Consider the following 14,794-nt stretch of genomic DNA (forward strand, 5'->3'; position numbering starts at 1 on the left):
TTCATTATCTCATTGTTTTCACCACTGAAGGACGGCACGAGAAATAAGCTTTTCAGTAGCTTGTTCTTTCGATTTTTTTTCAGTTTTAACGGTCATCAAAACGCAAAGTAGAGCCTCTCGACTTTGCAAAGACTTAGTGGTCACTTCATAGATTGTCGCTTAATTAGGAGGATACGAACCATAGGGGCTCTCTTCCAAGAAGGGTTGAGGAAAAATCTACTTTTTGGGACAGAATTTACTGCCTCGAAGTTAGGGTATGCTTAGTTCCATGTTACTTAAAATGTTTGATATATTGTCAGTAGCAAAGTAGTGTACATACATTGATCAAAGTGGTCAAACTAACCGTCAAGTGATCTTTTAAGGGGTTTTCCGGACAACGGGTAATATTTAAAACAGCCACCTTAAAACGAGAGGTTCCAATAGTAAGGGTCAGTAAGGCAGGGAATGTTTTTTTTTTAATGGTGGTCGCTAATGGGCGGCCGTCGCTTACGCACATGGAGGTTCGACTGTATTTTACCAATCAAACGTGAAGAAAAATCGAATATTCAAGGTCTATATCACCTCAAATTCCTTATTTCTTTCAGTTATACAGCATACAGAGCTAGATTGTGGTACTAGTACCGGCCGGGTACATTCTTTACATAATTACCACCTAACTACGTTCTTTAGATGTATTACGTTAGCTAATACCTGCCAACTATTTCTGAGTCAAATGCGTGAGGTTTTCGTCCTGTCAGGACCGGAATTTCTGAAAATTCCCGACGATTTTCCGAAGATGTTCCGACGACCCTTTCAATGAGGACATTTTAGTGTGTTGTGATAAAGTTAAGCGCCTTTTTGGATTATTTTTGGTAATACTGAATTTAATTTTCGTTATTAATCATGTGTTAAAGAACAGTTCGTCCGGATTTGTGAGTCAGGCGTGAGAAATTGTCCTTGATGCGTGAGATCGATGTCTTAAGTCTGCAGGCGTGAGACTCACGTATTATGCGGGAGAGTTGGCAGGTATATATGCCAACAACTGGCTTCTGTCCTCACGTTTGGTTTGGGAGACTCTTTGCTTGTTTACCATTTATAAAAAAAATCCCGGAAATTTTGGTTGGCAATTTTCGGTCGGTAAGAACGGTATGTGTCATTTACCATTTGCCTAAAATTTCCGGATTGCCGCGCCCGCTAGACTGGATTCTAGTTACAACATGAAACTAGTGCGAAACTCAAGAAACTTGTAAATGGTAAACGAATTTCCATTCGGAACGTCCCAATCGGGAAAACGGGACTACCTTTTCAGAATTTCCGTTTATCCCGGGGATTTCCCGGTGGGACGAACGAAAAAAAACGTTTACCATTTACATCCCAACCGAAATTTCCGAGAATTTGTGGTAAAAGGTAAACAACCTTTGTCACCCGATACACCAGAAACACGTGCTAAATATGAGATCATCTTTTTGGGCCTCAAGAAGTGACCTACATCTGAATAAAGAAGCGGGACATGGTATGCCACTAATAATAGGTAGTTCTTCTGCAAAAGTCCACGTCTCCTGTAAAAAAAGGTCACTTCAATTCAGTCTAGTGGAATGCCATCCAGATCTGGTTCTTGTGTCTCTGCATGCCTGGGCTTCAGACACTCAAAAATCCTGCGAGCGAGCTGTATCCCTGAGTCAGCAGGGATCACGTGACTTAAATCGAAAGGATCTTCTACAGAAGGATCAAGTAATCTTCTGGCTATGATCTCTTCGTTTCCTGGTTTACAATCAGGCTGCTTCAAAATGTATTTCCACATTTCCACTAGCCCTTGCATTCCACGAAGCATTCGACGTCTCATGTTCGGGTCAGTGTCGAACCAAACCTTGTGATAAATTGAGTCCCACATCCTTTGAAACATTCTGCGGTACTCTTCAGCATTTACTCCTTGGGAGCTTGCAATTTCTCTCAGGTCTTCTACTAAGGACTTTTCCAAAGGGTCGAGAGTTTCACTCTGCCAATCATCATCACTGAATACCTTGTCGATCACCTCCTCGCAAACGGTCAAGAAATTATCTTTGAGGTCATGATAGCGGTACCATTTTTCCTTATCGTAAGACGGCGTAGAGAGAGCGTCTTCCCTTGCATTGTGGTCTTGGTTGATGGGACGCCGTGCCAGATCGTTTCTTGGAATACTTTCTTCCTCTTGAACCTGTCCTGCTGTCTTTGAGTTTTGCTCTTGAATCAAAGCTTTGGCAGATTGTATAGGGCTCTTCATGATCTGTTCAACTTTCTGTGCCAAAGAGTCAAGAACTTCAGGCCTTTCAATGTAATCACCACAAAAGAGGTTGTAGAATCTCACAAAGAAGTGTGGCAAAACTTTCTTTGTCATTGCCTGCAAGAGGTTCTCAAAGAGTTTCAACATACACTTCGCTCTGTTGGCTTCGGTCCACATCTCTGTTCCAGTTTCTTCAATTGTTTGTAGAAAAAGGTTCTTTAGATGAAATGTCACCAAACTCTTAGGCTGAGTAGAAAGTAACGCTCGATAATGTCTCTTCAGGCATCGATAGCATTCGCGCTGAATGCTGTTTAACTCTTGGCTAAGCAGGTATTCTGCATGGGCAAAGGAGATTCGGAAGTCACATTCTCTGTTGCCATTTTTTGGAGGCTTCACTACCAAGTGATACCCTTCTTGAAGGATTTTGTGGACCACATCAGGAGAAGGCCATTTACGTTCTCTCTTGATCCATTCTCGCGCTACCTTGGGCCACCCGTTACATCGAAAAGCGGGAACAAAATCGAATCCGCCAATTCGCTGGTATCTCTGTGCTTTTTCAGTGAAGCAAGCCTCCTCCTCTTTTTCTGTTACTTGGCTAAAAACATGTTTAAACCAGCGGTTATATATCTCTCGTTGCGTTAAGGTATTTCTCTCTAATTTCTCTGCAGATTGATCTGGATGCACCGACCACTCTGATAGACCCCGTTCTGTTGACTCATTCTGAGCAAGTGCATTCTCTTCCGTTGTTTCATTGGTTTCTTTGTTGTCGGGCCTTTCAGAGGAGGGAAACTTAACTTGTGAGACGTTTTCCTCCCCACTTCTTCTCTCACTTTCTTGGAAATGTTTTGCTGTGACATTTTGATGAGTCACGTCATCCAATGTAGCTTCCGCCGACAAATCTTTCTTTCTTTCGGTCTCACTTCCTGATCGGCTTTCCGCATCTCGAATTCGGGCTCTGATTTCCCAAGTCCTGTCGCTGGAGACAATCTCTTGTATCATAGTGCGGAAAAATTTGGGATCCCCACTCAAGCCACGTTCTCTAACAGAAACGTTCAAGTCTTTAACAAGTTTTAGAAGATCATTTACAGCTTCGACGTGTTCCCTGGTGTACTCTACTCCTCTCTTGTCACAAAACCATTGGGCGAAAAACTCCAAAACGCTTGCGTCAAGAGTGGGACGATTTTTGTCGTCTTTCATCTGCTCTAATTCTTCCAACACAGAGCCAAATGATTGGGCGAAGTTTAAGGTAACAGCGGGACTGGTCGTTTTGTTTTTTAATTCGCAAGTGAATTGTAAAGCAGGTATAAACTCCTTGCGCGACATTACCTGAATCATGTTACTAACGAAGTCGACTATGTGAGGCGATGCGCTTCCATAAATTGCTGGATGAAAGTTCTTTAATGCCGAGGTGGCCACGTATTCAGTGTCTTCTACAAGGCAGGATTGCAACACAGGGTGTCCGGCTCCCTTAATTCTGACGTGCATCACATTATCTGGTAAATATTCGATCAGTTCTTCGTCGATCGCTAAGTTATCTGCAGTCGGAAATATGACAATATCCACGTCTCCTACGTCGTTGGGGTCTTGACATTTTAAATCTTCGGCAGCGCTTCCATAAGGTCGAAACATGACGCGATTCTCAGTTGTTTTGCCCAGAATCTTTGATAGATTTTCAAGAATAAAGCTTGTGACATTTTCTGTGTATTCCTTCCACTTTTCACCTTCGCTCTCTAATTCTCCCAGCGACTTGTAAATCAAGTTTAGATCCTGAGGATTTGAATCCTGCTCTTGGGTGCCTTTCGCCGCCATTATGCAGAGCACAAATGTTAAGCAAAGTGAAACTATTAAGAGTTTACAACCACTAAAAGAGGGAAATTTCAAAGAGCTGGGACTTTCGGTTTCTTAGAACATTTTCGGGTTTGTCAATAATCTCTCGGCCAATCAAGCGTGATGAGGTTTCAAAAAGAAAACGTCATGCTTGTTTTAAATCGTAAGTGACACATTTCAGGGATCACCTTTTTTGAAGCCAGGAACACTGGGGGCAATGTTTCTGACACTTTCTACAACTTTCAAAACCCTGAGAAGTCAAACATGTCTCACCAAATGAGTCCCAGTTCCGTCTTTGACTACGTAAACTGCCAAAGTGTACTGGCTGCAGGGTTCACTGCTGTCAGTTTCAAAAACACAAACAGTTTACTCTCGTTAGCTCTGGTTACAGTTTTGTTCACAAAATTTGTTCTTTAAATTTCTTTACATGAGCTTTATCCAAACCACTAGACTAATAACAGCAACTCTTACGCAAGTTTAATCACAGGATTTAGACAAAAAAGGGACTATCCCCTCACATGCAGTTGCATAGGATAGACCGAAAAGTTCTTTAGAGCGATACAGTCACCTTCTTTTTCAATTTAAACCTTGTTTCCTATGATTTGTTTAAGTTAAGTATACAAAAGTACTAAAATCTCAGAAAAAGTTAGTGGATTATACCAACACTGCCAAAGTTAAATTTATTGTTGACCCGAAGGTTGTATTCCATTGTTGATGAATTTACAGCTATTTGCACATAAGGGACTGTGCAATAATTATCAGGATGGGTGGGGGGCGGGGGGGGGGGGGCTGAAAACCTAGAGGGGGGGCATTACATAAAATTGCTGCCAAGATAGGTGAGGCTCAAAGTAAAATCACTCATTTGACGCAGGGGGGGGGCCTAAAGTTTTATTCGAAATGTAAATAAAATTAAAAGCAATAAAAGATTCTCAATACAGGCATCATGATAGACTGTAACAATTAACAATTATTCGCCGAAGGCGAAGTTAATATTGTTGAATAATCCCCGAGACGAAGTCGAGGGGATTATTCAACAATATTAACTGAGCCTGAGGTGAATAATTGTTTTAGTATATTCACACGAAGTGATCTCAACAGAATCAGAAAGGAAACCATTAAAAAACCATTAGTTTGATTGACGGGTGAAAATTCATGCGTGAACACGAAGCCGTAAACAGTGGATGCGCAAAAGTTAGATCTTTACAGTATCTTCAAACATGGCAAATGATAGTTTTAATCCTTTTGTATCGAGTTTTGTAAGCTTTAGCATCAACGGTTTAAAAGAAAACGCCGAAAATTTAAATTACTACCCAATTCTGAGAAGAAAAGTATCTAGAGCTTTATTTGTTTCTGTCAACTCACCGTGAATGAGAAAGTTTTCTTCGTCGCTTCTTGCAAATGCTGTCAACAGCGGCTGCGATCAAGGTAAGCGTTGTTTATCTCCAAAGTTCTTTGCCTTGTTAACTTGCTGGCACGTACAATTTTCGAAAATATTTGCCTTCCTCTCTTCTCCATAAATTAACCTCTATTTATAGGCAAAATTGGTCTTGCGAGAAAATCCCGAAATCACAAAACAGTGACAAAGCGACCTCGTTTTCCTCTGTAGTGGTAAACATAGCTTCGAGCGTACAAAAAGTCAGCTAAAGTAAACCACTTCACAATAAATCACGCTGTTTAAACACCATGAAGTCTTTTCTTGCCTTCAAAGTCATCAGCACTTGGATATTCGTGTATTTTCAAACAGGTTTTACTTTGAAACTTTGGCAAAACACCCAGTTCACGACAGCGATTTTGCTCGGCTTTATATTCACCGCCTAGCGCGGTGAATATAACGTCATAGTCCGAGATAGCTAACCAATCAGATTGCTTGAATTACCAAGATCACTGAGTGTGTATATACTAAATATCAATACGAACAGCTGTTAAACGATTATTGAAAATATTCCATCAAAATGAAAAGCAAATTCACAACTGATCAATTTTAACCCGTCTTCTAAGTAATTGAGCTGATCCTATGTAAAGCAAAAATCATCACAGGCGGCCCAAGCTCAGTGTGTGAGTTTAATCGTTAACACATGAAGTTTCATATTGCGTAATTTAAAATGGCCGTGAATATAAAGGATTTGTATGGGAATTCAGGTAAAAGATTCAAATCGATAAATACTCGCTAGAATGTTCAATAAAATACAGCTTACCGTATTTACTTTGCTTGTTTTTGTTTGCTGTGTGGTTATTTTTCCGATCCATTGCGATTTAAGCGATTTCCTTTAACCCCGAGTTTCCACTGTAAGAGAAACTCGGAAACTCGGGGTTAAAGGAAATCGCTTGAATCGCAATGGATCGGAAAAATAACCACACAGTAAACAAAAACAAGCAAAGTAAATACGGTAAGCTGTATTTTATTGAACATTCTAGCGAGTATTTATCTATTTGAATCTTTTACCTGAATTCCCATACAAATCTTTTATATTCACGGCCATTTTAAATTACGCAATATGAAACTTCATGTGTTAACGATTAAACTCACACACTGAGCTTGGGCCGCCTGTGAAATCATGAACTTGTTTTTCAGCTTCCCCCATAAAACAATGGGAATTAAACAGATCTCGTAGACTAGCTTTGTCGGTTTTTGATGTGAATAAAAGTAATGTTTCTTCATCGACTGAAACGATTTGCTGAATTCCATACATATCTGGCTCATAACAAAGTTCAACAGGCTCTCCTCCCAAGGATCTAAATATAATGCAAGCTCTTTTTCGTCTGTTATTTGAAGCGTTCAATCTCCTGTTCTTTGATCTTTTTCTCTGCTCCTTTCTCTTTCTGGCTTCAGAAGTTTTAGATTTTGAGCCAATGTGGTAAGCACCCCGGTACTTAGCAAATGCTTTTTCTAAATCTTCAATCAAGCGATCAACATCCTTATCGATACTAGATGTTACATAATAACGTTTGTCATTATTGAAGCTGTCATGGCAGCTCAGTCCAGTTTTGAGTTTACCAGTGTGGTGGGAGGAGGGGGGATGCGACGTTATTTTTAACATAACAGAGGGGGGTTAGAACTAATTTTTTTTGTTTTGGAGGGGGGGTACTGTCTAGATAACTCTAGCTTTTCAGCCCCCCCCCCACTACTGGTAATTATTGCACAGTCCCTAAGTTAGTCAAGTGACTGCCAGGGGAGTGTCCAGATTGGTTCTTTGAAAACATTATGACCTGATCATATTGCTTGCATAGACGATACAGAATGTCTCGGTAGAGAACAGCAGTTTGAAAACATGCGCTGAACCGTGAAAAACTTTGCTATAAGTCTAAATGATAAAGATGACGAAGTAAAGGATTCTAGAAAAACGTCAATTGCTTTGTACCTAGGGTTTCTCAGGCCTCTTGGTCAGCGGTCAGCGAACATTTTCCGAGGAGACTCATACAAGGACACTATAATTTAAAAAATACGACTGTTTTGAGTGATTGTCAGAAAATGTCACTTCCAAATACTAACTCACTTTTCTTTTAGTAAGTTTCAGCTTAACTTGGTCTAAATGTCCAACAATATTAGCTTCCTTTTGAGTTTACTTTCGGAGGGAAAGCTCATTTTTTTGTGCTTTCTTTCTCCTCCGAAGAATTAAAAATATAAAAGTATTTAAAGGAAATAAAGGGAGATGTAAAGAATCAACCATAAGAGGACACAGAAAAAATCTGAGCCCCAGATGGGATTCGAACCCACGACCCTCCGTGTTCTAGATCGGATGCTCTAACCTCTGAGCTACTGAGGACTCGTTGGCGAGCAAGGGTCATTTTTGTGGGTTGGACTTGCGAACCGCATCTCGCAGTTGGTTGGAGGCTCCTTCATGAGTGAGACATTTCTTACTATTAATGTGACTGTGTGATACAGTTAAGCCTTAATGTGTTGCTTGTGATGGACTGTGTGACTGCGAGATGCGGTTCGCAAGTCCAACCCACAAAAATGACCCTTACTCGCCAACTCAGAGTAGCTCAGAGGTTAGAGCATCCGATCTAGAACACGGAGGGTCGTGGGTTCGAATCCCATCTGGGGCTCAGATTTTTTCTGTGTCCTCTTATGGTTGATTCTTTACATCTCCCTTTATTTCCTTCAAATATTAATATCAGTGGCATAAATATAAAAGTGGTTGAAGAAATGGTAAAGAAAATCCTCCTTAGGTGTCTTAAAACAAATACGTTCTACTGTTTGGTTTGCTTGAGACATCTTAAAGTATATCTTTTATATATATTCTTTTATATAAGCACTTGGGTAAATTCAATTTAGTTGCTCGTATTTCCCCTAACTTTGTGACTTGAAATCTCAGTTATATTTGTTGTCCTTAAGTCTACAATATAATTAATTTATATAAGGCTCATGATAAACTTGCTATCCATCGCAATGAGCATGTCAATCTAATGGAATATCGTTGGCATCTGATTTAGCTTGATGTGACTCTAGTTTGAAGCACAATCTACTAAAAATTTGTTCCCCTGGTTTTACAGGCATTAGATGACTCACATCGAAAGGATCTTCAGCATCAGGATTAAGTAATCTGCTGATCAGAGCTTGTTCATTCCCTGGTGCAAAGTCGTCCTGCCTCAACAATCACACCCGTAATGCCAAGCAGCACGCGGCGCCTTTTTATTGGTTCATTGCTAAACCAAACCTTGCAGAAGACCACCAGCCACGCATTGTCGAACATTTTATACATTGTATCGATATGGACTTTGTGTTTTTTTCTCATTTCCCTAAGATCGTACACCAGGGTTTTTTCCTGAGGGTCAAGAGATTCAATCAGCCCGTTGCTTTCATCCTCGTTGAAGGCTTTATCGGTTAACTCTTTGCTGATGGCCAGGTACTCCTCCCTTAGCTCGTGGAGTCGGTAGACTTTTGACGGACCATTTCCTTGAGGACTCTCTTTCCGCTGCTCTCTCTTGGTAGTACCTGCGGTGAATGGAGACTTCTTGACCTTCCCACAAGGCTCTTGGCTAGCTGTGGTAGTTTCTGGTTGGATAGACGGTGTTTGCTTGTTAGCTGGTACGCGTGGTTGCTTTACAACGTGTCTTGGATTTTCGTTTGGCGTGGCCTGAATCAACTTCTTTGCCATTTGTATGGGATTCTCCAAGAGCTGTACAACTGTATCCGCTACTGATTCCAGAATCTCAGGGTTTGTTATGTAGTCAACGCAAAATAAGTTGTAAGATCCTACAAAAAAATGTCTCAAATCTTTCTTTTCTAGGGCTTTTAGTAGGTTTGCAAGGACCTTCTTCATGCACTCGGCTCTGTTTTCGTCGGTCCACATTTCACTGCCTGTTTCTTCTAGTGTTCGCAGAAAAAGATTCTTTAGGTGGAATGACACCAAACCTTTTTGGGTAGTTTGCAGATAAGCCCGATGATATTTCTTCAGGCAACGATAGCATTCACGCTGTACGTTGTTCATCTCTTGGCTTAAGAGATACTCAGCATGATCAAACGATAATCTAAAGTCGCAATCTTTCTTGACACTCGTCTTTGAAGGCTTTACCACCAAATGAAACCCTTCCTGGACAATTTTGTCTACCACGTCTTGGGACGGCCATTTACGTTCTCTTGTCGTCCATTCTTGTGCAACTTTTGGCCATCCTGGGGATTTCAAAGCAGGCACAAAGTCAACACCGCCCTCTATCTTAGGTTTTTCCTCTTCATTGGTGTCCATGAGTTGTCTTTTCTGTAAGGAATCCTCGATTGCTTCGGTTATTCTTCCAACTGGATTTCTTACTGAGGGGCAGGGTGCAACTGTGCATTCCTCGAGTATGGCTCTCTTTTCTTGATTACCAGTTGCATTGCGCGGTGGCTGCTTTTTATAAATAAGCTCTTCTCTTCTTAAAAACTGCTTTTTTTCCCTCGCCAGTAAATTGTTCGGATCTTCTTTTTGAGCAGCCTGTCCGCCCTGTTTCTTGTCGCTACTGTTGGTCATTTCCACTCCTGCTCGTACACCCACAATGTTTTTGACTTTGAATTTCGACCAGTTATCCGGTGGAGTAACTGCTGCCAGTTTGCTTGTAACAGATTCGACGTCGGCTGTGCGTCTCCTGAATTTATCTGAATTTTGTGGTGTTGATGCATTCTCATTTATCGACGTCTGCTGCGAGTGCTGGGCTTTGTCACTTTCGCTTCCTTGCACAGCATTACACTGATCATACATAGCTTCATCGTCGGAACAATGTCTTTCCATGGCCCCTTCCTCTCTAGGCTGTGACAGACTTCCGTTTTTGATAATACGGCCTTTGAGGTCACCGTACCAAAAGCTTTTCTGGAAAAGCTCTGTAAATATTCCCGGAACAATGTTTACACCATTTTCATTCCAAACTATTTCAGAATCATTTGCAAAGTCTGTAAGTTCGTTTGCAACTTTACTATACGCCTGGCAAAGTCCAATTCTCTTGCAGTACACATGCGAAGGACCATCAACTCTAGTGAAGTAGAGTCAAAATTAGCAACATCCTGTGGATCTTTTAGCGACTGGAAACATTCCGATAAAGTATCAAACGCTTTTTCAAAGTTAACGGTTAAAGCGGGACTGGTAATGCTGTTTTTCACACGGCAATGTGACCGTCCAAACGAGGAGGCCTCCTTGCGGGACATTAGCTGAGTTATGTGCCCAAGAAAAGTTGAGATTTGGGACATTGAACTGCCATAAATCCCTGGATGGAAATTCTTTAAAGCTGAAGTAGCAACATACTCAGTGCCTTCTAGGAGGCAGGACTGTAGTATGGGGTGGTCTGTCCCTTTGATTCTTACGGGCATCGGATTCTCTGAATATTCGATCATGTCTTCATGAACCACCAAGTTTTCAGAACAAGGAAAGATCACGACATCTACGTCTCCTATATCACTGGGTTGTACGCACTTTAAATCTTCAGCGGCACTTCCATATGGCTGAAACCTGGTTGCGTTTTGATCCGAGTGCCGCTTTAGAACGTGAAACAAGACATTTTCAGTGTATTCCTTCAGTTGCCTTCCCGTTTCACTTTGTTGCCCAATAGACCTCAAAATTGAATTAAACTCTTTGTTTTCCATGTCGTCCTCATTCGTACACAAGCGATATACAAAATGATAAGGGTTACTTGAAGGAAACATATAGCATCTGGTCTTTCAGTTTTTAGAGTGTTTTTAGATTATTGCCAAGTGCTGGCCCACAGTTAGCTTTGTCTAAGATGAAATACGTATAGTAAAAATAGTTAGAAAGTAAAAACGGAGTTTCAGAGAAAAGTCTTCGAAATAGGAGGCTTTTAGGTTCTGAAAGCTTAGTAGTATCAGTAGGAGATATTTAAGAATTTTTACCTTCGGTTTCCAAAGCCACATTTCAAACGTTATTCCGAAACGTGACCGTTAACCCCCTGGATCAAGACGGGCAATGAAATGACGCTTTTGAAGGAATACAAAAGTGTGAAATGCTCACGTTTTTTGATCATAGTCATTTCTTTTATCTGGTAGGCCATTAATTGACTGACTTTACACTGTGTTAATTAAGACTATTTTGCCAAAATGCTTTTGGAAAAGAGGAACTGACAAACGGAACATGTAAGAAATAATTACGCGGGATGACGTAGTCAGCCAGCGTCATAAAACGCATTCCTTTGGTATTTTTCTTGGAAGTCAAAAAGTGCCTTGTTTTATTTAACCTCCCCGTATCCCGTGCCCGTCCCGAAAAATTGTGTAATTTTTTTTTTTTTGGCTGCAACTTCGAATCAAGTGTAAGTCAGGTTGGATTGCCAAGCAGAAAAAAGATACTGCGTCAGCAAGGGATGGAAAAGTACGCTTACCGCGTAGATGAGGACAAAGTCAAGGCTGTGTTCTACGGCGCCCGGTCGCCTGAGGCGACCAAGACTTGGCCTCGGGCGACTGAAAATATAGTCCAGGTAATCCAGCCGGGCGACATGCTGGTGTTGATTTCTTGATTTAAAGTCAAAAAGCTAGAATTTATTGCTTGCGATTTCGTAGCTCGCTAGGCCGCGTGGCGGCCTAGAAAGAACGTTCCGCTCGCTAAGAATCTCGCGAGGTCAACTTGTACGTAATATATCCATCAAAAAGGTTTTTAAAAGAAAATGTTTTTTACAGATCGTTCCACTTGAATCCACATGTAACATAATCCTTGGCTATGAAAGTGACGGGCTGCACATTTTTCGATTTTAACAGCTTTTAAAAAAAAGCATTAAAACTTTTTCTTCAAATTTGTATGGTTCATTGGTTAGTTTTTCAAAAGCAATTGTTACTTCTACTTGCGAAACAAAGTTTTGTATTTTAAAAAATCTCTCTCCCACGGATCAAAAAACACTATTATCATTGGATGTCTTCTTTTAGCCTGCGTAGCAGGCGCTTGGAAGTAGTGGGCACAAGAAAAAACGGGCACGCGAGAAGGAGACACGCGAGGGGAGAGGTAGCTCCCTCACCCCTCGCGTGTCTCCCTCGCGCGTGCCCGTTCTCTCTTTCGCCCACTACTTCCGAGCGCCTGCTACGCAGGCTAAACTGGCCTCCAAGGGAAAACATACGCCTCTCGAAAAGAATGAGGGGATGCGCTAAAAAGGAAAAAACGTCACAGGGAAATTACAGTCGAACTTCTATGTGCGACCAGCTCTCGTAAGCGACCGCCCCGCATAAGCGACCGCCAATCCAAAACACCAAAACGTTCACAGTCAAGGCCTTACATTTGAAATCTGTAGTAAACGACCACCTCCTGTAAGCTATCTGCTGTCGGAAATATGTCAGTAGGCTGATTTAGCAACAGAACGAGAACGTCAGTTGACGACGGCGTGCGCAAACTAAACAACTGGCTTGACCAATGGCAGAGCGGCAAATTGGGCACTGGAAGTCGTGTTTAGTCTTTTCCGCGCGCTTTCCCGTAGTCAAATGACGTTCCTGTCCTGTTGCTAAATCAGCCTTATATCCACGTCTCCAACGTCGTTAGGGTCTTGACATTTTAAATCTTCGGCAGCGCTTCCATAAGGTCGAAACATAACGCGATTCTGAGTTGTTTTGCCCAAAATCTTTGATAGGTTTTCAAGAATAATGCTTGTGACATTTTCAGTGTATTCTTTGCACTTTTAACCTTCGCTATATAATTCTCCCAGAGACTTGTAAAGCGAGTTTAGATCCTGAGGATTTGAATCCTGCTCTTGGGCGCTTTTTGCCGCCATTATGCAAAGCACAAATGTTAAGCAAGTGAAACGCTAGAGAAGTTACAACCACTAAAAGAGGGAAATTTCAAAGAACTGGAACTTTCGGTTTCTTAGAATATTTCCGGGGTTGCCAATAATCACACGGCCAATCAAGCGTGATGTTGACAGAAACAACAAAACGTGATGCTTTTTTTTAGGATGTAACGCATATCAGGGATCGCCCCCCCCCCCCCCCCCCCCAAGGAGCTTGCTTGGGTTAATATTTTGCTGGGTATGTTTCGCTGACCTCTCAGAATCCCTACCTTATTAGAGTCTATTCTGTAGCCATATTATACACCCCCTACCTGAATTTTCCGACACCCAAACTCCTGAAAATGTGCGAACCCATTCTAGTAACGACCTCACATGGAATAGTCATGTGGACTACACTGTTAACCCTTTAAGTCCTAAGAGTGATGAGCGTCAAATTTCTCCTTCTAACATCAATGCTTTGTAAAACAGAGTGGTCAAGAGAATTACGGACATGATCATCACACAAGATGAATCTAATTGATACTTCAACAAATTCTCCCCACTACTTCTATTGAAACGTATACGGATAATAAACGAGAATTTGAATTTTGATGTTAGGGTTTAATTAAGAAAGCCTGTAAGAAATGATATTCCCTAAGGGTACTGCGTAGAGCGGGTGTTAGCAAAGCTAGCATTCTGAAAGTATATCTTACTACGATAAGACCAGTTTTAGAATACGCTGTGCCCGTATGTAGTCTATCCTAGACTACTTAGCTGATGTAATAGAGTCAGTGCAAAAAAGGGCACTTAAGATAGTTTTCCTGCGGCGGAATCCAGAGGCCCTGGGTCAACCACACTTGCCAATACTGCAAGAGAGAAGAGAGGACTTATGCCATAAATATATGGAAAAGATGAAATCTAGAGACCATCCTGTATTTAAATTGTTACCTAGGCCTGTTGCAGGTATTTGTAATTACAAGCTCAGAAAGAACTCCGAGAAATTCCTTCTATTTAATGCCTCAATTACTTGTAGGACCAAGTGGGCAGATTCCTTTTTACATTTAGATCTTTTAAGTAAACTTTTACAAGTAATATTATTATTATTCATATTTGTAAATATCTAGGTAAATTAGTAGTATTTTTATAGTACATTTTGAAATTAGCCTTGTAAATTTTTAAGCACACCAATAAACTTGTATAATAAATAACTGTTATAAACCCCATAATAGTAAATCCAGTCGTGCAAATGCGACCCCATCCAGCTGCACATACCCATTAGCCTGGCTCCCTGTTTTCGAAGCCGGGAACGATGGTCAAGGAATTTAAAACTTTCAAAGCGCTGTGTGGAATATGTCTCAGCAAAGCCATTGAGTTTCTTCTTGAAGGGTTCTATAATGTTCTATGTTTTTAGTTTCACCGCGGCAGGATTAGCTCAGTCGGTATAGCGCTTAAATACAGAGCGGGAGGTCGCAGGTTCGTTTCCTGGGATCGGACCAATACTCAATGTCTTAAAATGACTGAGAAATGTAGGTACTACCGTTGCCCTGCAAATGGCTAGACCTTCGC

The 14,794-nt window shown here is 41.2% G+C and overlaps 2 protein-coding genes and 1 non-coding gene across 3 annotated transcripts; all 3 read right to left on the minus strand.

The window, feature by feature from the left end:
• Window positions 1–801: 801 nt before the first annotated feature.
• Window positions 802–4,202, minus strand: LOC140921317 (uncharacterized). The gene has a single exon (XM_073371312.1). The coding sequence runs from the start codon at window positions 4,046–4,048 to the stop codon at window positions 1,562–1,564; it is 2,487 nt and encodes an 828-aa protein (XP_073227413.1). The 5' UTR covers window positions 4,049–4,202; the 3' UTR covers window positions 802–1,561.
• Window positions 4,203–7,756: 3,554 nt separating this feature from the next.
• On the minus strand, window positions 7,757–7,830 carry Trnas-aga (transfer RNA serine (anticodon AGA)). Its single transcript has one exon. It is a non-coding gene; the product is annotated as a tRNA-Ser (tRNA).
• A 798-nt stretch (window positions 7,831–8,628) lies between these two features.
• On the minus strand, window positions 8,629–10,272 carry LOC140921903 (uncharacterized). The gene has a single exon (XM_073371900.1). It carries the CDS (start codon window positions 10,270–10,272, stop codon window positions 8,629–8,631), a length of 1,644 nt encoding a protein of 547 aa, XP_073228001.1.
• Between the last annotated feature and the right edge of the window lie 4,522 nt (window positions 10,273–14,794).

The sequence above is a fragment of the Porites lutea genome, chromosome 12, assembly GCF_958299795.1.
Source record: "Porites lutea chromosome 12, jaPorLute2.1, whole genome shotgun sequence".
NCBI lineage: Eukaryota > Metazoa > Cnidaria > Anthozoa > Scleractinia > Poritidae > Porites > Porites lutea.

Coding starts and splice junctions, on each gene's coding strand:
- LOC140921903 (XM_073371900.1), bottom strand. CDS start 10,272: ATGGAAAGACATTGTTCCGACGATGAAGCTATGTATGATCAGTGTAAT.
- LOC140921317 (XM_073371312.1), bottom strand. CDS start 4,048: ATGGCGGCGAAAGGCACCCAAGAGCAGGATTCAAATCCTCAGGATCTA.